Raw genomic sequence first — 25,117 nt, forward strand, 5'->3', positions numbered from 1 at the left:
TAGAGCTCATTGTAATGACATTACTAAACTGAATGGGCCATCGAACCTTCATCCTCTCTTCTCTCTGTGGTCTGACAAACACAATGGCATGGAGTGTCCTAACCCAAAGAGATGTCCTCTCCCCCCTCAGACAAACAGAACGACATGGACATGCCATCTGTGACCCCCAAGGAGAAGGCTGGTCGGGAGAGGAAGAAGCAGCAACAGCTGATGACTCAGATCACTGGAGTGAAGAAGGTCTCTTATGGACCCTCCCTCTCCAACTCCTCCATCTCACGTTTCGGGGTCAAGACGGACAAGGAGGACATGCTCTCCAAGGAGCTGGAGGATCTGAATAAGTGGGGTCTGAACATCTTTACCGTGTCAGAGTACTCCGAACATAGACCGCTCACCTGTATCATGTACGCCATCTTCCAGGTAGGTTATAACTGGCTAAACACTCCTACACACACACATGCACGCCTGCACGCACATATATGCATGCAATGCAGACACACACACAAACACACACAGACAATATGGTACAGCTGTACATAGGTACTAAGTCATATCCTTGTGTCCCCTGCAGGAGAGAGACCTGCTGAAGACCTTTAAGATCCCGACAGAGACGTTTGTGGCGTACATGATGACCCTGGAGGACCACTACCATGGAGACGTGGCCTACCACAACAGCCTCCACGCGGCAGACGTGGCCCAGTCCACACACATCCTACTCTCTACACCAGCCCTCGATGTAAGTTACCTAACCCCTAACCCCCACACCAGCCCTCGACCTAAGTTACCAAACCCCTAACCCCAGTCCACACACATCCTGCTCTCTACACCAGCCCTCGACCTAAGTTACCAAACCCCTAACCCCAGTCCACACACATCCTGCTCTCTACACCAGCTGTCGATGTAAGTTACCAAACCCCTAACCCCAGTCCACACACATCCTGCTCTCTATACCAGCCCTCGACCTAAGTTACCAAACCCCTAACCCCAGTCCACACACATCCTGCTCTCTATACCAGCCCTCGACCTAAGTTACCAAACCCCTAACCCCAGTCCACACACATCCTACTCTCTACACCAGCCCTCGACCTAAGTTACCTAACCCCCACACCAGCCCTCGACCTAAGTTACCAAACCCCTAACCCCAGTCCACACACATCCTGCTCTCTACACCAGCCCTCGATGTAAGTTACCTAACCCCTAACCCCAGTCCACACACATCCTGCTCTCTATACCAGCCCTCAATGTAAGTTACCTAACCCCTAACCCCCACACCAGCCCTCGACCTAAGTTACCAAACCCCTAACCCCAGTCCACACACATCCTGCTCTCTACACCAGCCCTCGATGTAAGTTACCTAACCCCTAACCCCCACACCAGCCCTCGACCTAAGTGGCTGACACTAGACTTTTCTTTTCTTCACACATCCCCCACACCCTACCATTACCTCACCCCTATACCACACCCTACCATTACCTCACCCTTATACTACACCCTACCATTACCTCACCCTTATACTACACCCTACCATTACCTCACCCTTATACTACACCCTACCATTACCTCACCCTTATCCCACATCAGCATTACCTCACCCTTATCACACACCCTACCATTACCTCACCCTTATCCCACACCAGCATTACCTCACCCTTATCCCACACCCTACCATTACCTCACCCTCACCCCTCACCCTAGCCTTACCTCACCCTCATCCCACACCCTGCCATTACCTTACCCTCATCCCACACCCTTCCATTACCTCACCCTTATCCCACACCTAACCATTTCCTCACCCTCATCCCACACCCTAGCCTTACCTCACCCTTATCCCATACCTCACCCTTACCCCACACCCAACCATTACCTCACCCTTATCACACACCCTACCATTACCTCACCCTTATCACACACCCTACCATTACCTCACCCTTATCCCACATCAGCATTACCTCACCCTTATCCCACACCCTACCATTGCCTCACCCTTATCCCACATCAGCACCCTACCATTACCTCACCCTTATCCCACACCCTACCATTACCTCACCCTTATCCCATACCCTACCATTACCTCCCCCTTATCCCACACCCTACCATTACCTCACCCTTATCCCACACCCTACCATTACCTCACCCTTATCCCACACCCTACCATTACCTCACCCTTATCCCACACCCATCTAAGCTTATAGAATTCCACATTAGTGCTCTGTCCTTACTCTCACCCCAACCCTTGAATCTTAAGGTTCTGTAAGTCTTCCCCAGGGTTTTCAATCGCATTCTCCCTAAGTCATCTTCCCTCAGTCTTTAGACGTAAACCAAAAGTTATCCCATATTCCTCCCTCTCTCCTTGCCCCCTCCCTCACCCCATTCTGTTTGTTCTCACAGCTCCATTCTCTGTGGTTCTATATATATATACAGTGGAAACTCATCCATGACGTAGTTAACAGCGTGACCTAGCCCTCAACATGTCACCAGCCGCTCTCCTCCTTTTTTACAGTCACCCCATCCGTCCCTCCATCCCTCCATCATGTGTACAGCCCTGCTCTTACAGCCAGTGTCAAACCGCTATGTATGGGTGCCTATAGAGAGACAGAGACATGGTTAGCATAAGATAGTCATTTCGCTAATGTAGGCCAGCACTCATCTGGCTCTGACTAGTGTTTACACTATGTTGGCTGTTAGCAATAGCAACCCTAGCCATGGGAATCAATGGGAGTGGGTTGCACTGGGATTAGCTCTTCCCTGTAGCTGTTCTGTTCTTTGACTGTTTCTCTTGAGAAATTCTTAACCCTGGACCCTCTCTCTCACATAGGCGGTCTTCAGTGATCTAGAGATTTTGGCGGCCATCTTTGCTGCAGCAATCCATGATGTGGACCACCCGGGGGTGTCCAACCAGTTCCTCATCAATACCAGTGAGTCTTTCTCTTACACCTGTTACTGTTATGTGAATAATGTATAGAATAAATATATGAGAATTATCTATAGATACTGTATAGATATCCATATTCATCAACTGTGTTGAACAAGTGACTGATTCATTGTCTGTTGTCTCCCTCAGACTCTGAGCTGGCCCTGATGTACAACGATGAGTCCGTGTTAGAGAACCACCATCTAGCTGTGGGCTTCAAGCTGCTGCAGGAGGACAACTGTGACATCTTCCAGAGCCTGACCAAGAAGCAGAGGCAGAGCCTAAGGAAGATGGTGATCGAAATGGTTCTGGCCACTGACATGTCCAAGCACATGAGTCTGTTAGCTGACCTGAAGACCATGGTGGAGACCAAGAAGGTGACCAGCTCTGGGGTCCTGCTGCTGGACAACTACACCGACAGAATACAGGTGGGCTTATCTTCATCATCATCATCATCTAGACTTAGTAAAATGGTTTAGATTGTGGTATGACCTCTGCTCCTTCACTCCATTTTCACCTGTCTCCTCCTGCTCTCTTCTTCAACCCTGTTCATTCATTCTCTAGCCATCTTTCTTCTTCTCGCTTTCTCTCCTACCACTCTATATCACTCTCACCTTCTTCTCTCCCTCCGTCTCTCCATCAGGTGCTGAGGAACATGGTTCACTGTGCTGACCTGAGTAACCCGACCAAGTCCTTGGAGCTGTACCGTCAGTGGACCGACCGCATCATGGAGGAGTTCTTCCACCAGGGAGACAGGGAGAGGGAGAGAGGCATGGAGATCAGCCCCATGTGTGACAAACACACTGCCTCAGTAGAGAAAAGCCAGGTATGATACTGGACATACAGAGACACACATATACACACACACATACACACTCCAACTCCTGACTCACTACTGTTCCCTTTCCCTCCCTCTCTCCAGGTGGGTTTCATAGACTACATCGTCCACCCTCTGTGGGAGACGTGGGCTGACCTGGTGCACCCTGATGCTCAGGACATCCTGGACACTCTGGAGGACAACAGGAACTGGTACCAGAGCATGATTCCCCAGAGCCCCTCTCCTCCCTGGGCCACGGAGCAGCACGAGCAGGGTGGAGGTGAAGGGGGCCAGGTGGGAGACAAGTTCCAGTTTGAACTCACCCTGGAGGAGGAGGACTCTGAGGGTACAGAGAAAGATGAACAGAGCCAGGAGGATGAGGAGGAGGAAGAGGATGTTTTGGGGGAGTCGTCTCGGTCTCCGGTTGACTACTTTGACTGTCAGGACCCCGAGGAATCCATGGAGCCCACGTCATCCATAGCGATAATTACTCACGATGCATCACCCACAGACACTTAATGGGCTCGGCTGCACCGCAATGGTGGTTGGTTTAATGTTTTAAACAGGAGAAATCCTGCAGCTGTGCTTTTTAACAAGCCCACGGGGGTCTTAGTTTGAGCTCGCATGGGGCGTCAGTTTCAACCCCCCCATCCTTGCACCGTTAGGAGCCGGCAACAGAGGGACAGTTTCAGTGGGGCGGCTACGGAGTTCTCAGGAAAAATGCTGCAAACATTTTGGGCCTGAAGGACTGACGGAAAGGCCTCTGAGGAAATGAAATGAAGGACTTGGGCCAATCTGGGAAATGGTTGTTTTTCCATCCCGACTGGCAAATGTCAACACTACTACTGAGAGAAGTTTTGTACCTTGTGACTTTTTTACTGAAATGGGATGTCATCAGGTAGCTTATGAACTACTGATTGATGGACATGAGTTTATATAGAGAGAGAAAAATATGTTCACTTTTTTCTTGTATCATTTGTCAGAGGACTTTTATGTGCCTTTTTACTATTATCTTTTAAATAGTTTTTTAATTTATTGAACACACTTTAGTATGAATGTTGTTGTTTTTTCTTTCTTTTTCGAAAGCTCAAGAGCAAAATCCTTTTATATCTCAGACAAAGAGAACAGTCTTCCTACTACTATTGGGCAATAGAAGAAATCCAAACTTAGACAAACAATTCCTGGACATACTCATCAAATGCTAAAAACAAGTTTTCCCATAATAAGAAATACACATTCTGTCATCTTAATCCATGTACAAAATATATGTTTCTATATGGAAATTAAAAGTACACAATGTACACATTCGTGTTGCACGTCTAGATTGTCAGACCTCACTGTAGACAAATGGTAGGCAGATAGATGTTCACTTTAGCTCCAGAAAACAGTTACACAACATTCTGACATCTAACCTGCCTCCCCACAATCTCCCTCATGGATCAAATCCTGATATCGTTCAGACTCCAAACAAATGTCAACATCATAGACAGAAATAGCACTTGGCAGCCAAAGCAAAGTTTCTTATCACATGCAGTTGGAAGGCTATTTCCAGCTTCCTCTCGAGGTATCCTGCTGTCGTCTATTAATCCTACTGGACCAAAGATTCCAAAACCTAACTGGTTCTGATAATGTAACAATCTAACTAAGGAAGGACCCCCTATCCCTGTAGAATCAGGACCGGTCCAGATGATGAAAGGTGGCCGGGCGGCTGCATGTCTAGAAGTCAGCTGCACTATAATTATTCACGTGGTTCATACAGTTCAGCTATTTATTCATCCACCTAATAAAAGGGAACGAGGTTCTGCTTCTACCCATTGACCTTAATCTTCCCTTCCCACTAACTGTATCACATTTCCTGACCGGACGGGAAGTTTATCAGGATTTAGTCCGTTAAATTTAATCCTCTGCTGCAAAACCCAAACCCGAGGAGAAAAATACTTATTGTTGAGAACAAGAGGATGATGACCCACAGTAGTAGGTTATCTAGAGATGATGTGACAGAGACACCAAACCAAAAGGCCCCGGACAGTGTAATTCACTGTCACTGTGGGCCAGCATTAAGACCGTCAACTCCAGGCAGTCTGCAAGGCAGATTGTCCTTTACAGGCCTCCATGGCTGGTTTTCATGATGGCCTATTCAGCTTCTATGACCTATTCTCCATTATTCACTTAGGTTTACTGACATACTCAAAGGTACTTCAACTACCTTATTGTCTATAACCTCACTCACTCCAGCAGGCTTACATGGTAATCGTGTGCGTCGATGCGTGTGCGTGTGTGTGTGTGCATGTCATAAAATGTGAGAGTACGTGTGTGTATACATGTTAGTCTTTGTCACCAAGGCTCAACATGACTCCTCTTATTGTCTGTCACTAGAGCTCAAGCTGGTCCTTTGCTGTTTATAACAGTGTATTCATTACATTCAGTTGTACTGTACATAAGAATACTGTTTCAGTCAGTGTAAATCTATTTTAATTTATATGCACTTGCATTACCTGGAAGGGGAGTGTCTAACATGTACAGGGCTCTGCGTCGGGGGCTCTGCGTCGGGGGCTCTGCGTCGGGGGCTCTGCGTCGGGGGCTCTGCGTCGGAGGCTCTGCGTCGGGGGCTCTGCGTCGGGGGCTCTGCGTCGGGGGCTCTGCGTCGGGGGCTCTGCGTCGGGGGCTCTGCGTCGGGGGCTCTGCGTCGGAGGCTTTTTATATCCTATATTTGTTTTTTTAATATTATATAATAAGTCAATATATATTCGCACAAATGTTTGAGTGCCCTGAGCAGCAGCTAAAGAGACATATTCACAACCTGTAGGTTTACAACGCATAGAGGACATGTTAAACAACAGAGGCCTGGTTATAGCTATGATAAGCTGTGGAGAAGCTTTGATACTGTAGTCTATCACTAGTCCACACCGAGACGTTCTCCTCTTAGCAGCTTGTAGTAGTGACTAATCCATGCTCCTCTGTGCAACATTTTCAATGCAGATTGCTGATTTGGGGTTCAGATCTACTGGTTCGACAGAAGTAAGGAATAACAACAGAAAGACAGACAGAGTGTCTGCTCCTTTACACGTCCTTCCATGTAAAGTAGTTCTAGGGGATTATTGGTGGCATGCTACAATATCTCTGAGCTGAACGTGATGAATCGTTACAAACGTGATCTTCTTGTAATTGATTGTGCTATTGTGAACTATTTTGATTTGACCAAAACTTGTTAGCAGTTTTGAAATTCAAATTTGTCACCAGTATAACATTGTTAATCTATGTTAAACATTTTGGTCTGAGTTGTGGTTAGCCACGCTTGGCACTATCTGCATGAGAGAGGTTTTTTATTTGACATGTCTTTTGAATACCTACCTAACGCGTTACAGTCGCAGCGGACATATTAAATGTTTCACACAATGTATGGTATAATATTGTATATTGTGTTAAAATATCAGAAAATACTTTTTCTATGAAGTGATTAAAAAACAAAGCATGAATATCTCTGTCTCTGTGTCCTTATTTCACAGTGCAGCAGCTCAACCATCACACTGGATGTGTTTTAATGTGGCGAGACAAGCACTCACTGTGACATCCCCCCTAACAGACAGTCTGGTCCTAACATGACATAAGGCCCACAGTGACACACTAGCTGTAGGAAACCAGGCACTTCTCTTCATTCGCCATGGTCCAAGGATGTGTAGAGTTTTATTGGTAGAGGCTGTCTCAGTTCTTGAAAGCCTCGGCCTTTCCTCGAGCACTTCAGTGTACACACACACACACACACACACACACACACACACACACACACACACACACACACACACACACACACACACACACACACACACACACACACACACACACACACACACACACCCTTGCCTGACCTCGCTCTTTGGATGAATCTTCAAAGAGGATAATAATCATATAAATGGTTTGTGTTGACAACAATTTCCCATGACCTTGTCTGCCCCGCTACCCTGCCCAATGACCTTGTCTGCCCCCCTACCCTGCACAATGACCTTGTCTGCCTCCCTACCCTGCCCAATGACCTTGTCTGCCCCGCTACCCTGCCCAATGACCTTGTCTGCCCCCCTACCCTGCACAATGACCTTGTCTGCCCCGCTACCCTGCCCAATGACCTTGTCTGCCCCCCTACCCTGCACAATGACCTTGTCTGCCCCGCTACCCTGCCCCATGACCTTGTCTGCCCCGCTACCCTGCCCAATGACCTTGTCTGCCCCGCTACCCTGCCCAATGACCTTGTCTGCCCCCCTACCCTGCACAATGACCTTGTCTGTCTCCCTACCCTGCACAATGACCTTGTCTGTCTCCCTACCCTGCCTAATGACCTTGTCTGTCTCCCTACCCTGCACAATGACCTTGTCTGTCTCCCTACCCTGCACAATGACCTTGTCTGTCTCCCTACCCTGCACAATGACCTTGTCTGTCTCCCTACCCTGCCCAATGACCTTGTCTGCCCCCCTACCCTGCACAATGACCTTGTCTGTCTCCCTACCCTGCACAATGACCTTGTCTGTCTCCCTACCCTGCCTAATGACCTTGTCTGTTACCCTACCCTGCCCAATTACCTTGTCTGCCGCCCTACCCTGCCCAATGACCTTGTCTGTCCCCCTACCCTGCCTAATGACCTTGTCTGTTACCCTACCCTGCCCAATTACCTTGTCTGCCGCCCTACCCTGCCCAATGACCTTGTCTGTCCCCCTACCCTGACCAATGACCTTGTCTGTTACCCTACCCTGCTCCATGACCTTGTCTGCCCCTCTACCCTGCCCCATGACCTTGTCTGTTCCCCTACCCTGCCCAATGACCTTGTCCGACCCCTACCCTGCTCCATGACCTTGTCTGTCCCCCTGCCCTGCCTAATGACCTTGTCTGTCACCCTACCCTGCTCCATGACCTTGTCTGCCACCCTACCCTGCCCAATGACCTTGTCCTCCCCCCCCTACCCTGACCAATGACCTTGTCTGTTTCCCTACCCTGCTCCATGACCTTGTCTGCACCCCTACCCTGCCCCATGACCTTGTCTGTCCCCCTACCCTGCCCAATGACCTTGTCTGCCCCCCTACCCTGACCAATGACCTTGTCTTTACCCAACCCTGCTCCATTACCTTGTCTGCCACCCTACCCTGCTCCATGACCTTGTCTGCCACCCTACCCTGCCCAATGACCTTGTCTGTTTCCCTACCCTGACCAATAACCTTGTCTGTTCCCCTACCCTGCCCTATGGCCTTGTCTGTCCCCCTACCCTACCCCATGGTCTTGTCTGTCCCCCTACCCTACCCCATGGCCTTGTCTGGCCCCCTACCCCATGGTCTTGTCTGTCCCCCTACCCTACCCCATGGCCTTGTCTGGCCCCATGCCCCATGGTCTTGTCTACGCCCCTACCCTACCCCATGGCCTTGTCTGGCCCCATACCCCATGGTCTTGTCTACGCCCCTACCCTACCCCATGGCCTTGTCTGGCCCCATACCCCATGGTCTTGTCTACCCCCCTACCCTACCCCATGGCCTTGTCTGGCCCCATACCCCATGGTCTTGTCTGTCCCCCTACCCTACCCCATGGCCTCAAATAAAAAAGAGATAAAGATACTGATATCTCTTTTTATAAATTGAGCTACGCATACGGATGAAGGAAATACTGATATAAAATGTCAGATGTCTCCCTTCACACAGAGAGAGAAGATGTTTCCAAAACTTAACATGACAAAAATACCCAGAATGGTTCCCAGCAGCAGACCATCACCCTTTCCCCAGTGGCCAGGGAAGAACATCTTACATCTTTATTTTTAGCAAGAACAGGAAATGGTGACGAGGATCATGCTTAGATTTCTCTACTCTCAGTGGGAGTTTTGGGGGGTGTGTGTCTCAGTGGAGTCTTTGGGGGTGTGTGTCTCAGTGGGAGTCTTTGGGAGTGTGTGTCTCAGTGGGAGTCTTTGGGGGGGGGGGGGGGGTCTCATTGGGAGTTTTGGGGGATGTGTGTCGCAGTGGGAGTTTTGGGGGATGTGTGTCTCAGTGGGAGTCTTTGGGTGTGTGTGTCTCAGTGGGAGTCTTTGGGGGGGGGTGTCTCAGTGTCTTTGGGGAGGGGGTGATTTTTTTGTTGATAATTTACTTTAAGTAATGAAAAACAGGATGACAGATCTTATTGAGCTAGCATATATAGCTAGCTTATACAGTATATATATATTTGTCAATAGAGTACAGTACTGTACATTCCTTTGTCTCTTTATAACTTATTGCCTAAACTTATGCATTTTCTTACACACATGTCCACTTGTATTTTTAGTTTTATGTGCATCATGTGCACCCCCCCATCTACCTCTATCACCTTCCTCCTCTCTCTGTGGGAGAATCTAAATTGTATGTTTCTCTTTTTACCTTTATTTTATTTTACTAGGCAAGTCAGTTAAGAACAAATTCTTATTTTCTATGACGGCCTAGGAACAGTGGGTTAACTGCCTGTTCAGGGGCAGAACGACAGATTTAGTCCAATGCTCTAACCACTAGGCTACCCTGCCGCCTCTCCTCGCCTCCTTCTCAAAACCCAGTAGAAGAGAAAGTCAAAGTTGAGGGACCTCTGGCGGTTGCCTCCAATGGGTTTTGAGAAGAAGGCGAGGAGAAAGGAGAGAGGGCGAGAGGAACATGCAATTGAGATTATCCCCATGACCTCTTGTAAGGCCCCAGTGCATCATCATAGGTTTATGGTTCTCAGCCATGTTTAAAAGACACTATTGATGCTGGAGGCCAGCAGGATCAAATGCTGCATTCGCACATTTTCCTGGTAGAGGGATGCCCTCCTCCTCCTCCCCAATCCCTTTCCTCCTCTTCCTCCTCTTCCTCCTTCTCTTCCTGCTCCTTCTCCTCTTGCTCCTCCTTTGTTCCTCTTCCTCATCTTCCTCCTACTCCTCCTTTTCGTCCTCCTCTTGCTCCTCTTCCTCATTCTCTCTCCTCCTTGTCCTCCTCCTTCTCTTCCTCCTCTTCCTTCTCTTCTTCCTCTTCCTCCTCCTCCTCCTCCTTCTCTTCTTCCTCTTCCTCTTCCTCCTCTTCCTCCTCATTCTCTTCCTCCTCTTCCCACTCCTCCTTCTCTTCCTCCTCCTCCTTCTTGTCCTCTCCTTCCTCCTCCTCCTTCTCTTCTTCCTCTTCGTCCTCCTCCTCTTCCTCCTCTTCCTCTTTCTCTTCCTCCTTCTCTTCCCACTACTCCTCCTTCTCTTCCTCCTCCTCCTTCTTGTCCTCTCCTCCTCCTTCTCTTCCCCCTCCTCTTCCTACCTCTCCTCCTTCTCTTCTGCCTTCTCTTCCTCATCCTCATCTTCCTCCTCCTTAATACCACATAATGGGACCCATCTCATCCAAAACGTTGACTCAAGTTTGTCAAAAAGCACCTGGAAGCACCTGGATGATCATCAAGACTCTTGGAAGAATGTTCTATGGACTGATGAGTCAAAAGTATAACTATTTGGACCACATGGGTCTCATTATACCTGGCGAAAACCAAACACTGCATTCCACAGTAAGAGCCTTATACCAACGGTCAAGCATGGTGTGATGTGATAGTGTGATGATTTGGGATGCTTTGCTGCCTCAGGACCTGGACGACTTGCGTTAATAGAATTAACCATGAATTCTGCTCTGTATCAGAGAATTCTACAGAACAATGTCAGGCCATCCGTCTGTGAGCTGAAGTTGAAGGGCTTCTGAGTCATGCAGCAAGACAATGATCTAAAACACGAAATCAAGTCTACATGAAAATGGCTAAAAAGCAATAAATCTAAAGTTTTGGAATGGCCTAGTCAAAGTCCAGACCTAATCCCAATTGAGAGGTTGTGGCGGGACTTGAAACAAGCAGTTTATGTTTGAAAACCCACAAATGTCGCTGAGTTAATACAGTTCTGCATGGGCCAAGAGGGGGCCAAAATTCCTCCACAGCGATGTGAGAGACTGATCTAAGCATTTGGTTGGAGTCGTTCAGCTAAAGGTGGCACAACCAGTTATTGAGTATAAGGGGGCAATTACTTTTTCACTCAGGGTTATTGTGTGAGGCATAACTTTGCTTATTAAATGAATTAAGGATGTAATTGTTGTGTTATTTGTTCACTCAGGTTCCCTTCATCTAATATTAGATTTTGGTTGAAGATCTGATAACATTCAGTATCAAAAATATGCAAAAGAAGAGAAAATGATCAACTTTTTCATAGCACTGTAGCTCTATAGCACTGTAGCTCTATAGCACTGTAGCTCTATAGCACTGTAGCTTGCAAGCATAGACACACACACACACACATGTCGCTGCTGCTGTGTTTCAGGTCGTTGAGATGAAGTTATGTTATGTTTTCACAGTGTCTAATTGCCTCCTTTTATGTGAATGATGCACAGCACAGTGCTGCTGTAGAACGGTAAGACCTCCCATTCTCCACCTCCTGAGCATCTGCTGTTTAGAGGGGCTGGGTCTACACCTCAGGCAGTTGAGTGCTCCTGTGAAATAAAAACAGATAGTGAGAACATCCATAGAGGCAGGAGGAGGAAATGTTGGAGCACCTTTCTATACAGCTGTTTGAGAGGGGGAGGAACTGTTGGAGCACCGCTCTATACAGCTGTTAGAGAGGGGGAGGAACTGTTGGAGCACCGCTCTATACATCCATAGAGGCAGGAGGAGGAACTGTTGGAGCACCACTCTATACAGCTGTTAGAGAGGGGGAGGAACTGTTGGAGCACCGCTCTATACAGCTGTTAGAGGCAGGGGGAGGGACTGTTGGAGCACAGCTCTATACAGCTGTTAGAGGCAGGGGGTAGAACTGTTGGAGCACAGCACTATACAGCTGTTAGAGAGGGGGAGGAACTGTTGGAGCACAGCTCTATACAGCTGTTAGAGGCAGAGGGAGGAACTGTTGGAGCACAGCTCTATACAGCTGTTAGAGGCAGGAGGAGGAACTGTTGGAGCACAGCTCTATACAGCTGTTAGAGAGGGGGAGGAACTGTTGGAGCACCGCTCTATACAGCTGTTAGAGGCAGGAGGAGGAACTGTTGGAGCACCGCTCTATACATCCATAGAGGCAGGAGGAGGAACTGTTGGAGCACCGCTCTATACAGCTGTTAGAGGCAGGGGGAGGAACTGTTGGAGCACCGCTCTATACAGCTGTTAGAGGCAGGGGGAGGAACTGTTGGAGCACCGCTCTATACAGCTGTTAGAGAGGGGGAGGACCTATTGGAGCACCGCTCTATACAGCTGTTAGAGAGGGGGAGGAACTGTTGGAGCACCGCTCTATACAGCTGTTAGAGAGGGGGAGGAACTGTTGGAGCACCGCTCTATACAGCTGTTAGAGAGGGGGAGGAACTGTTGGAGCACCGCTCTATACAGCTGTTAGAGGCAGGGGGTAGAACTGTTGGAGCACAGCTCTATACAGCTGTTAGAGGCAGGGGGAGGAACTGTTGGAGCACAGCTCTATACAGCTGTTAGAGAGGGGGAGGAACTGTTGGAGCACAGCTCTATACAGCTGTTAGAGGCAGGGGGTAGAACTGTTGGAGCACAGCTCTATACAGCTGTTAGAGAGGGGGAGGAACTGTTGGAGCACAGCTCTATACAGCTGTTAAAGAGGGGGAGGAACTGTTGGAGCACCGCTCTATACAGCTGTTAGAGGCAGGAGGAGGAACTGTTGGAGCACCGCTCTATACAGCTGTTAGAGAGGGGGAGGAACTGTTGGAGCACAGCTCTATACAGCTGTTAGAGGCAGGGGGAGGACCTGTTGGAGCACAGCTCTATACAGCTGTTAGAGGCAGGGGGAGGAACTGTTGGAGCACCGCTCTATACAGCTGTTAGAGAGGGGGAGGAACTGTTGGAGCACCGCTCTATACAGCTGTTAGAGGCAGGGGGAGGAACTGTTGGAGCACAGCTCTATACAGCTGTTAGAGAGGGGGAGGAACTGTTGGAGCACCGCTCTATACAGCTGTTAGAGAGGGGGAGGAACTGTTGGAGCACCGCTCTATACAGCTGTTAGAGGCAGGGGGAGGAACTGTTGGAGCACAGCTCTATACAGCTGTTAGAGAGGGGGAGGAACTGTTGGAGCACCGCTCTATACAGCTGTTAGAGGCAGGAGGAGGAACTGTTGGAGCACCGCTCTATACAGCTGTTAGAAAGGGGGAGAAACTGTTGGAGCACCGCTCTATACAGCTGTTAGAGGCAGGGGGAGGAACTGTTGGAGCACAGCTCTATACAGCTGTTAGAGAGGGGGAGGAACTGTTGGAGCACTGCTCTATACAGCTGTTAGAGGCAGGAGGAGGAACTGTTGGAGCACCCCTCTATACAGCTGTTAGAGAGGGGGAGGAACTGTTGGAGCACCGCTCTATACAGCTGTTAGAGGCAGGGGGAGGAACTGTTGGAGCACAGCTCTATACAGCTGTTAGAGAGGGGGAGGAACTGTTGGAGCACCGCTCTATACAGCTGTTAGAGGCAGGGGGAGGAACTGTTGGAGCACAGCTCTATACAGCTGTTAGAGGCAGGGGGAGGAACTGTTGGAGCACAGCTCTATACAGCTGTTAGAGGCAGGGGGAGGAACTGTTGGAGCACAGCTCTATACAGCTGTTAGAGGAAGGGGGTAGAACTGTTGGAGCACAGCTCTATACAGCTGTTAGAGGCAGAGGGAGGAACTGTTGGAGCACAGCTCTATACAGCTGTTAGAGGCAGAGGGAGGAACTGTTGGAGCACAGCTCTATACAGCTGTTAGAGGCAGAGGGAGGAACTGTTGGAGCACAGCTCTATACAGCTGTTAGAGGCAGGGGGAGGAACTGTTGGAGCACAGCTCTATACAGCTGTTAGAGAGGGGGAGGAACTGTTGGAGCACCGCTCTATACAGCTGTTAGAGGCAGGGGGAGGAACTGTTGGAGCACAGCTCTATACAGCTGTTAGAGAGGGGGAGGAACTGTTGGAGCACCGCTCTATACAGCTGTTAGAGGCAGGGGGAGGAACTGTTGGAGCACAGCTCTATACAGCTGTTAGAGGCAGGGGGAGGAACTGTTGGAGCACAGCTCTATACAGCTGTTAGAGGAAGGGGGTAGAACTGTTGGAGCACAGCTCTATACAGCTGTTAGAGGCAGAGGGAGGAACTGTTGGAGCACAGCTCTATACAGCTGTTAGAGGCAGAGGGAGGAACTGTTGGAGCACAGCTCTATACAGCTGTTAGAGGCAGAGGGAGGAACTGTTGGAGCACAGCTCTATACAGCTGTTAGAGGCAGGGGGAGGAACTGTTGGAGCACAGCTCTATGCAGCTGTTAGAGGCAGGGGGAGGAACTGTTGTAGCACAGCTCTATGCAGCTGTTAGAGGCAGGGGGAGGAACTGTTGGAGCACAGCTCTATACAGCTGTTAGAGGTAGGGGAGGAACTGTTGGAGCACAGCTCTATGCAGCTGTTAGAGGTAGGGGGAGGAACTGTTGGAGCACAGCTCTATGCAGCTGTTAGAGGCAGGGGGAGGAACTGTTTGAGCACAGCTCTATGCAGCTGTTAGAGGCAGGGGGGGGCAGGAGAAATCAGGGGAGGCAGGAGAAAGCGGGGGAAGCAGGAGAAAGTGGGGGAGGCAAAGGGAGGCAGGAGAAAGCAGGGGAGCAAACTGGTCTTAAAGACTAGATGTAACACAGTAAACGTAAATCTGAGACACTCAAGTTAGTATGATATGTTACGTTTGGTATGGTTACATAAGACAGAAAGTTACTTATGGCAAAAACAAAAGGAGTGTGGTTGGTTGGGGTGGATGGGGAGGCATATAACGCAAATGTCTAGCAACCCAATTGTTGCGTATTCGAATCTCATTAAGGACAACTAGTTAAATAAAGGTAAAAAAAAATATATATATATATATATATATATATATATTAACTTCAGCATTTTAGATAATTAGCTACTTTGCAACTACTTAGCATGCTAGCTAACCCTTCCTCTAACCCTAACCTTAACCCTTTTAGCTAACCCTTCCCCTAACCCTTTAACCCAACTCCTAACCTTAACCTTAACGCTAACCTTAACCCTAACCTTAACCCCTAACCCATAGAGCTTGTTAACATTAGCGTTAGCCACCTAGCTAATGTTAGCCACAACAAATTGGAATTCGGAACATATCTCCTGCAGGGAGAGGCAGGAGAAAGCAAGGGGAGGCAGGATAATGCAGGGGGAGGCAGGAGAAAGCAGGGGAGGCAGGAGAAAGCAAGGGGGGGGGCAGGAGAATGCAGGGGGAGGCAGGAGAATGCAGGGAGAGGCAGGAGAAAGCAAGGGGAGGCAGGATAATGCAGGGGGAGGCAGGAGAAAGCAGGGGAGGCAGGAGAAAGCAAGGGGGGGCAGGAGAATGCAGGGGGAGGCAGGAGAAAGCAGGGGGAGGCAGGAGAAAGCAGGGGAGGCAGGAGAAAGCAGAGAGGAAAGGAGAAGAGGGGAGACAACATTAGCACAATCAAACTGTACAGTCGTGGCCAAAAGTTTTGAGAATTACAAAAATATTAATTTCCACAAAGTTTTCTGCTTCAGTGTCTTTAGATATTTTTGTCAGATGTTACTATGGAATACTGAAGTATAATGACAGGCATTTCATAAGTGTCAAAGGCTTTTATTGACAATGACATGAATTTGATGCAAAGAGTCAATATTTGCAGTGTTGACCCTTCTTTTTCAAGACTGTCAATTATCTTCTGGGCCACATCCTGACTGATGGCAGCCCATTCTTGCATAATCAATGCTTGGAGTTTGTCAGAATTTGTGGTTATTTGTTTGTCCACCCACCTCTTGAGGATTGACCACACGTTTTCAATGGGATTACGGTCTGGGGAGTTTCCTGGCCATGGACCCAAAATATAAATGTTTTGTTCTCCGAGCCACTTCTGCCTTATGGCAAGATGATCCATCATGCTGGAAAAGGAATTGTTCGTCACCAAACTGTTCCTGGATGGTTGGGAGAAGTTGTTCTCGGAGGATGTGTTGGTACCATTCTTTATTCATGGCTGTGTTCTTAGGCAAAATTGTGAGTGAGCCCACTCCCTTGGCTGAGAAGCAACCCCACACATGAATGGTCTTTTTTCTGCATGCCCCAAACAATCGGAAAGGGGTTATGGCATTGCCATCTTTGGGTACAGCAAGCCCCATCCCACTCTCCCTGCCTCCCCCTTGCCTCCTTCAACTAGCCTGCTGTGGTCAGAGAGAGGTCGTGAATTCCTGAGGAGAGGATCTCCTCATGGCCACACAGTATCGAGATAGAGTGAAGTTTCATAGAGAACAAAGGAATTTCTTCCACCTCACAGAACTTGAGGTCCGAACAACGTTTACGTTCCGGAGAAGGTATAAAAGATCGGTGAAGAATCCAGCTACGAACTGGTCCGTTTGTTACAACTTGGGGAAGCTCATGGGAGACGGTGCGGCCACATTACCATAACACTGTTTATATAATAGCCTCAGATGTGAGGTTTACATCTAATTGTTGTATAAGATGAATGAGTGAGGATGATACTGTTTGTAAAATTGTGTAATGTGATTTTGGACTGGTTAATGAAGGAAACTCCAATTCCCTTTTGAGTTGAACTAAATCAGAGGACCGCCCATGAGCCCAGTTAGGGTCAGGCTTTGGACACTGTGCTATCTAACCTCCAAACAAGCTTCAATGCCATACAACACTCCTTCCGTGGCCTCCAACTGCTCTTAAACGCTAGTAAGACCAAATGCATGCTTTTCAACCGGTCGCTGCCTGCACCTGCATGCCCGACTAGCATCACCACCCTGGATGGTTCCGACCTAGAATATGTGGACGTCTATAAGTACCTAGGTGTCTGGCTAGACTGCAAACTCTCCTTCCAGACTCATATCAAACATCTCCAATCGAAAATCAAATCAAGAGTCGGCTTTCTATTCCGCAACAAAGCCTCCTTCACTCAAGCCGCCAAGCTTACCCTAGTAAAACTGACTATCCTACCGATCCTCGACTTCGGCGATGTCATCTACAAAATGGCTTCCAACACTCTACTCAGCAAACTGGATGCAGTCTATCACAGTGCCATCCGTTTTGTCACTAAAGCACCTTATACTACCCACCACTGCGACTTGTATGCTCTAGTCGGCTGGCCCTCGCTACATATTCGTCGCCAGACCCACTGGCTCCAGGTCATCTACAAGTCTATGCTAGGTAAAGCTCCGCCTTATCTCAGCTCACTGGTCACGATGGCAACACCCATCCGTAGCACGCGCTCCAGCAGGTGTATCTCACTGATCATCCCTAAAGCCAACACCTCATTTGGCCGCCTTTCGTTCCAGTACTCTGCTGCCTGTGACTGGAACGAATTGCAAAAATCGCTGAAGTTGGAGACTTTTATCTCCCTCACCAACTTCAAACATCAGCTATCTGAGCAGCTAACCGATCGCTGCAGCTGTACATAGTCTATTGGTAAATAGCCCACCCTTTTCACCTACCTCATCCCCGTACTGTTTCTATTTATTTACTTTTCTGCTCTTCTGCACACCAATATCTCTACCTGTACATGACCATCTGATCTTTTATCACTCCAGTGTTAATCTGCAAAATTGTAATTATTTGCCTACCTCCTCATGCCTTTTGCACACATTGTATATAGACCCCCCCTTCGTTTTCTACTGTGTTATTGACTTGTTAATTGTTTACTCCATGTGTAACTCTTTGTTGTATGCTCACACTGCTATGCTTTATCTTGGCCAGGTCGCAGTTGCAAATGAGAACTTGTTCTCAACTAGCCTACCTGGTTAAATAAAGGTGAAATAAAAAAATAAAAATAAAAGGCATCCTGGGACAGCCCCTTTTCTGCAATTCCGAATAAAACCCAACCTTGAGAAATTCTCAACTAGACCATGTTTCTCTAAATCACGGGAGGACAAAGGTTGCAGACCATTGCTGAATCGTTTAACCATACCACGTGATTAAACTCTTAGACTATCGATACCAACAGAATAAGACCAGTCTTTGATATTAATTACTAGTCTGCAGCTAGGAATTCGGTATCATTGAACGCGAAGAACGACAACCGCCGAAACATCCATTCTACAGCAACATGAATGAATGTCGCTCTGAACTATCCCCTCTAACCCGAGAGCGAGAGCGAGAGGACGGAAACTCTCCAACAGAAACTAACTTTCAACAGCAATCAAGACGACACACTGAGCGTAAATATATATTTTGATTGCAATTGTTCCCGAATTAGTGAGCATGTGCAAAGGATTAGTATTTAAATTGTTATAATTATCAACTCTGTAGTGACTTCTCAGCTGACTTCCCCTTCTGACTTCCCCAAGCCGCAATGCCGGTTTAGCCCACTAGGGCACATTCTCCTATCATTTCTTGTAACCATATTTACTTTGTTGTTTTGTTTATGCATATCTGTGAAGTACTTAGTTAGTAATAAATAAATGATTTAAGACAATTGATGTATGGATGACTCATAGTGAAGACTGGGTTTGTGCAGATAACCAACATTTTACGACGTTTGGAATGAGACTAACGTGAGGTAAAATAATTAATGAATTAATCAGAAGACTATTGATCAGATATGAAAATATCTGAAAGGTTATATTGGGAAATTATAACTTTGTAATCTGAATATTTTCCTTGGTGCCTCGACTTCCTAGTTAATTACGGTTACGTGATTAATCAGTTTGATCGCGTAATACTAATTACAGAGAATCTTTGATAAAAACTAAGTCTTCAATTTAATGATAGTAAAGACACGACAGGGGATTCATCAGAGAAAATGACTCAGCAGTCCAATCCCTGTACCTTTTCCAGAATGTCAGTCTGTCCCTTATGTTTTTCCTGGAGAGAAGTGGCTTCTTTGCTGCCCTTCTTGACACCAGGCCATCCTCCAAAAGTCATCGCCTCACAGTGCGTGCAGATGCACTCACACCTGCCTGCTGCCATTCCTGAGCAAGCGATGTACTGGTGGTTCCCCGATCCTGCAGCTGAATCAACTTTAGGAGACGGTCCTGGCGCTTGCTGGACTTTCTTGGGTGCCTTGAAGCCTTCTTCACAACAATTGAACCGCTCTCCTTGAAGTTCTTGATGATCTGATAAATGGTTGATTTAGGTGCAATGTTACTGGCAGCAATATCCTTGCCTGTGAAGCCCTTTTTTGTGCAAAGCAATGACGACGGCACATGTTTCCTTGCAGGTAACCATGTTTGACAGAGGAAGAAACAGGATTCCAAGCACCACCCTCCTTTTGAAGCTTCCAGTCTGTTATTCGAACTCAATCAGCATGACAGAGTTATCTCCAGCATTGTCCTCGTCAACACTCACACCTGTGTTAACGAGAGAATCACTGACATGATGTCAGCTGATCCTTTTGTGGCAGAGCTGAAATGCAGTGGAAATGTTTTTTGGAGATTCAGTTCATTTGCATGGCAAAGAGGGACTTTGAAATGAATTGCAATTCATCTGATCACTCTTCATAACATTCTGGAGTATGTGCAAATTGCCATCATGCAAACTGAGGCAGCAGAGTTTGTGAAAATTAATATTTGTGTCATTCTCAAAACTTTTTTAATTCTCAAAACTCACTGCCTCACACTCTCTCCCTCTCTGTCTCTCTCTCTCTCTGTCTCGCCCTCTCCCTCTGTCCATCTCTCCTCTCTGTCTGTCTCACTCTCTGCCTCACCCTCTCTGTCTCGCCTTCTCCCTCTCTGTCTGTCTCACTCTGTCTGTCTCACTCTCTGTCTCACCCTCTCTGTCTCTCCCTCTCTGTCTTTCCCTATCTGTCTTTCCCTCTCTGTCTCGCCCTCTCCCTCTCTGTCTGTCTCACTCTGTCTGTCTCACTCTCTGTCTCTCCCTCTCTCACTCCCTCTCTGTCTGTATCACTGTATCATACAGTTATGTTTTATAAATAGCATTAGTAGATGTTGAGTTATGCAAGTATGGACATTATTGAACAGTGTATGCTGTGTGTGATGATTGAATCAGACATAACAATAATTGAAAGATGGAATAGATTTCCCCTCGTTCGAAATGAATCATTATAAGGCACAACAGCATGATGCCTATACAGTATTTTAGTTTCTTCACGGTTAGACTTCAGGTCAATGGTTACAGAAGATATCAGTGGCTAAGATGTGGTGGGTGTTACAGTCAGATTCAATGCAGATTCACATCACCTGAGTGCCAAGATGTTTCAAAAGCAAAAGGGGTGATTAGCAAACTACCAATTGAAGTCATCTTATTGCTAACTAATCTTACAGATGTTCTGCACTATCAGAGGTTTCACAAAGGGCATTGTAATATATTATTTTTTAAACATTTAGTAACTTGTTCTAATGCAAAAAATATATACACATTAATCTGATCTCATTAATCTGTTTGTTTGTATCATAATGAAATGCATAATTCATTTTTTGCCATCCTTACGTCGTTACAGAAACGTTGCTTTTAAAGCCCAGAGAATTCAATGACTGTAGTTCTGCTGGAAAAGCCCGTGCTGGACACAACACATGGCCCATGCGCTGCTCCACTTGTGACAAGCACTGCGACATGCCTAAATGAGGCAGAGACAGCGTCCCTGAACATGACTAGATGCTAATTCTGTCGAATATACACGTATTTACTGCAAAGAGAAGACTGGCGCACGTACAGGTGAATGTGATATTTTACAATTTAAACTAGTTTAATTAAGGAGGTAGAGTAAGCGTTATTTTGAACGCGCTTCCTTGTTTATAAACTATTGCATCATCGGGGTACGATTGGGTGTGAAAATGTTTGTGTTTCTTCTCCAAGGTCGAGGAACATTTTATGGCAGAGCCATCATGACTTTGAATATCTCGAGGGGAGATGGAGGGAGGGAGCTTTTGGGAGCAGCATGACCTCACGTTATAAAGTCAACAGATAACTTCATCACATTTCAACCTGAACCTCCAGAAACAAAGTGACACACTTTCCCCTATAGGCTACTTCTGCTAGAGAATATTATTCATAAACATGATCTTCGATTTATAAACGTCATTTTTGGACACGATGCAGATGTAACTACACCAGATTAGATGAATTTATATTTTAACTGACTGATACTACAGTGCAATTTTCAATATGAATATATATATTTTTATTTCGCATATCCCCATCCCTTTAAAGGGAAGAAAAACTCGCTGTATCTTTTGTAAACTATTATTAGTAGGCCTATAATATTTTGTGTATAGTATGGCGTTCTTGAAAAGTGGGTAACTGGCATTTAGGAGACATAACATCCAGGCATAGCTGCAGGAAGATGTTTTGAGTAGGGGGTGCTGAGGGGGGGTATAATAGTAGTAGATTTGGTAACAGTAGTCACTGTAACCTAAAGTACATTTCAATACATTTGCCAAAATGATATAACTACTCCTGTCTATACAGAATAAATAACATAATTCAGAATACTTCAACAGAGAGCGTGACAACCACAGGATCATTAGCTACTTTTAAAGCTGTCTATTGTCGAGATGAGGCTGTCAGTGAAAATCATCTAAAACATGTTAAGATTATGTGTCTTGAGTATCGTTTGAAATGTTGAGACAAGAATAAGGGGAGGGGGCTGTGCTGAAGATATTGGCTTGTCTCTCTACAGAATGCGCTGAGCTGTTTCTCGCCAATTCTTGCGCGTTCATTGTCATTTGTTTACATTGCATTCTGTTCATGAATGGACGGATTAGGCCTACAGTCATTTACTGTGAAGTTTACTGTAAAGTCGGAGTGGAAACGTTGTTTGCAGAGTTCACAACCTAATATTTCATACCATAATTTCTGAGTTTTGTTATTTTTTAAATTCTATTTAGTTTGGCGCGCTCCATGTGAGCAATGAGCATGTTTCTCTGTGGTCTTAATGTTGACTGAGTGCGCGCGCCTGAGCACGCATGTCTGGATGTCGGATTTCTGATTGTCTTAACTCGCCACTAATAAACTGGGCTTCGCAGTCATTTTCTATATTTTTTTAAATCAAAATTTGAATGGTAATATTTCCTAACAGTATTTGACAAATCTTTCCAACAATATCCTACAAGATAATGAACAGGCCTCATGTGAAAGAGCAAAATATCATGCTTTGAGGATCCCATATATCCAAGGGGAAACGTCATAAAATAGTTTACCTGAATACATTTCCCTTTGTGTAAAAACAGCTGTGTCTGTCCAGAGCTCACTGATGTGAGGGCTGGAATAGGTTAGTTGCAAGTTCCCAAGCTGGCAGTTTAGGGCCCGACCCAATAAAAGAGAGAGCCTAGGCCAATGTAGAAGTAGACATATAACTACCATTGTCAACTAAGTAAAAATACATAAAGCTATAGATACTCTCTGGCTGTCCAGGTGATTTGTCAGTAGTTTCAGTGGAATGGAGTACAACATATGATTTCCATAATGGTAATAATGAAGTCTAGGGCAGGGTTCCTCAATAGGCAGCACACGGGTCATTTTATTTGAAGGAGTGAGCTTGTTGGTCACATTTCAATCATATGCTTTCCAGGGATAATTTTCTATTTTCTGAAATGACGCAACTCTTCCTTGGTCGTGATGGACGCCTAACTAGTTTTGATGTGAACTAGAGTACAGTTATCAGCTGTTGTATGACATATAGAGGAACTTCCTACATGACTTTTCATGAAGTTTCCACCCAGAAATGAAGTAGACCCTGATGCCAGCCCAGGACAGACATAGTCAGACGGACGTCCCCCGCCCCTCTCTACTCCGTAGTGGAACATGTTTCAGAAGTAGTTTCTGACGCGTCTACTATGGGTTGTGTGGTGGGCCAGAGCTGAGGCCCCTGACCTAGCAAGGCCTGGCTCCGCTCTGGCCCCCTAGCAGGCATCACAACCCTCCACTGGCCAGGCTCACTACATACACACAGTACACACCCACTACACACACACACACACAGTTGAGAAAATCTAGCAGCTGGTCAAAGTTTATTACGCAACTGATATCGACCACATGAAAGAGCCTTCTGGAATCGCACACCTCCGTTAGAACAGAGACGGAGGGAGAGAACTGGGAGGGAAATAGAGAGAAAGGAGAGACCAGTTTTTCTGAAAGGGCAAAGTGGTCGTTTACTGAGGCTGATTGAGGCTGAGGTGGTCAATTTGAGACGTCTGTCTGATACAATTGAGAAATAATTATTTCCATTTTGAAATGAGCTATAGTTAGCTAAGCTACAGACAGCCTGATTGATTAGGCTGAGTGGATTACATAATATCTGTTGAGTCAGGGCCTGCTTCACAGTGTCGGATTGAAATGTCATAGCATGTCATTCGTTTATATCTTTCCTAACTCTGAGGTGTGTGTGTGTGTGTGTGTGTGTCGCTCCATACTTCTCATTCCTCTCTGTAACACACTGGCCCACTTGAATATGCATGGTGATCGGTCACAGGGGTTGTGCAGGTCCTAATGTTTAGCTGGAGGGAGAGGGAGAGAGTGAGTCTCTGCATGCAGAATTGCTTGTTATCTGAGCAGGCTGATCCTGGAGCTACAAACACAGCGAGGTTGGAGGGCAGTGAATTTCTTGGTGGGTTGATCTTTGCACTTCTGTTGTTTTGAATAGGCCAGAGTGGTGCAGATGTCCTCTTAGTCTGATGTAGTTAGTGTGTATGCTGTGTGGCAAGGAGTTCCCAGTTGTGTGTATGTTGCATTTTCTGAGGTTGATTTTAAGGGCGTCTTTGTACCTTTTCTTTTGCCCCCCTTGCATTCTGTTCCCTACTTCCAGTTAGAGCAGCCTTGAGTCAGGCATGCAGACACAGTATCCTGTCTGCCAGAGTTGGTGTCGGATGATGTGGGATTCTACGTTGGGGATGTTGGCCTAGGTCAGGAAGCTGTTGATCCTCCCAACTAATGTTCAGTACGCTCACACATACACACACACACACACACACACACACTGGCTCCTCCGCAAGGAAGGGAGTCATACCTATGAATAATCAATCTATGGTTGGTAGCAGGAAGAGACAGTAGATTCTGGAAGAGGAACGAAGTGCCAGGCAGCACTCAGGCTGGTGTGTGCGCACTGCGTAGGTCATGTCTTTATTCTATAGGCTTTCCTGTACAAAGGCTGTCAGTCTCCCTCTTCTAACCCCTAACCCTAACATTTAAAGTTAGTTTCAGACTAATGGTGTGAGTCTGTAAATGTCATAGCTGAGTGCTTTCCCCGGGCATGTAGAGCGGTTTAAAGGATGGCGCTGAGCTGTTTTAGCAGTGCGTAGGGGAGCTGAGGATCTGCGTGTGGAGTCAGGGAGGGAGAACATATGCTTTATTATATGACACATCTCAGCTGGTGTGAAATAACTCACTGATGAGTAAGACTAGGCGGCGCAGGGGCTGTCAGGGAGGAGCAGGGGCTGTCAGGGAGGAGCAGGGGCTGTCGGGAAGGAGCAGGGGCTATCGGGAAGGAGCAGGGGCTGTCGGGAAGGAG

The 25,117-nt window shown here is 46.9% G+C and overlaps 2 protein-coding genes across 10 annotated transcripts in view; both read left to right on the forward strand.

Annotated features, from left to right (window-relative positions):
• Positions 1-7,203, forward strand: part of LOC109902840 (cAMP-specific 3',5'-cyclic phosphodiesterase 4B) — a 288,067-nt gene extending 280,864 nt beyond the window's left edge. For 5 of the 6 annotated variants that reach the window (XM_031785647.1, XM_031785646.1, XM_031785648.1 and 2 more), the window contains 6 exons: positions 131-417; positions 569-733; positions 2,813-2,912; positions 3,059-3,336; positions 3,552-3,734; positions 3,831-7,203. In XM_031785647.1, coding sequence (XP_031641507.1) covers positions 131-417; positions 569-733; positions 2,813-2,912; positions 3,059-3,336; positions 3,552-3,734; positions 3,831-4,244 — 1,427 coding nt within the window. In that variant the 3' untranslated portion in view covers positions 4,245-7,203. Of the gene's footprint in view, positions 1-130; positions 418-568; positions 734-2,812; positions 2,913-3,058; positions 3,337-3,472; positions 3,735-3,830 lie in introns of all 6 variants that reach the window. The other variant, XR_004202335.1, reaches the window with a different exon arrangement.
• A 13,959-nt stretch (positions 7,204-21,162) lies between these two features.
• LOC109903041 (SH3-containing GRB2-like protein 3-interacting protein 1) overlaps positions 21,163-25,117 on the forward strand; it is a 213,007-nt gene continuing 209,052 nt past the window's right edge. For 2 of the 4 annotated variants that reach the window (XM_031785649.1, XM_031785650.1), the window contains exon 1: positions 21,166-21,327. The gene's annotated coding sequence lies outside the window, so the exon portion shown is untranslated. Of the gene's footprint in view, positions 21,328-25,117 lie in introns of all 4 variants that reach the window. The other 2 variants (XM_031785653.1, XM_031785663.1) reach the window with 2 other exon arrangements.

This window comes from Oncorhynchus kisutch, linkage group LG13 (assembly GCF_002021735.2).
Source record: "Oncorhynchus kisutch isolate 150728-3 linkage group LG13, Okis_V2, whole genome shotgun sequence".
In the NCBI taxonomy this organism is placed as follows: domain Eukaryota; kingdom Metazoa; phylum Chordata; class Actinopteri; order Salmoniformes; family Salmonidae; genus Oncorhynchus; species Oncorhynchus kisutch.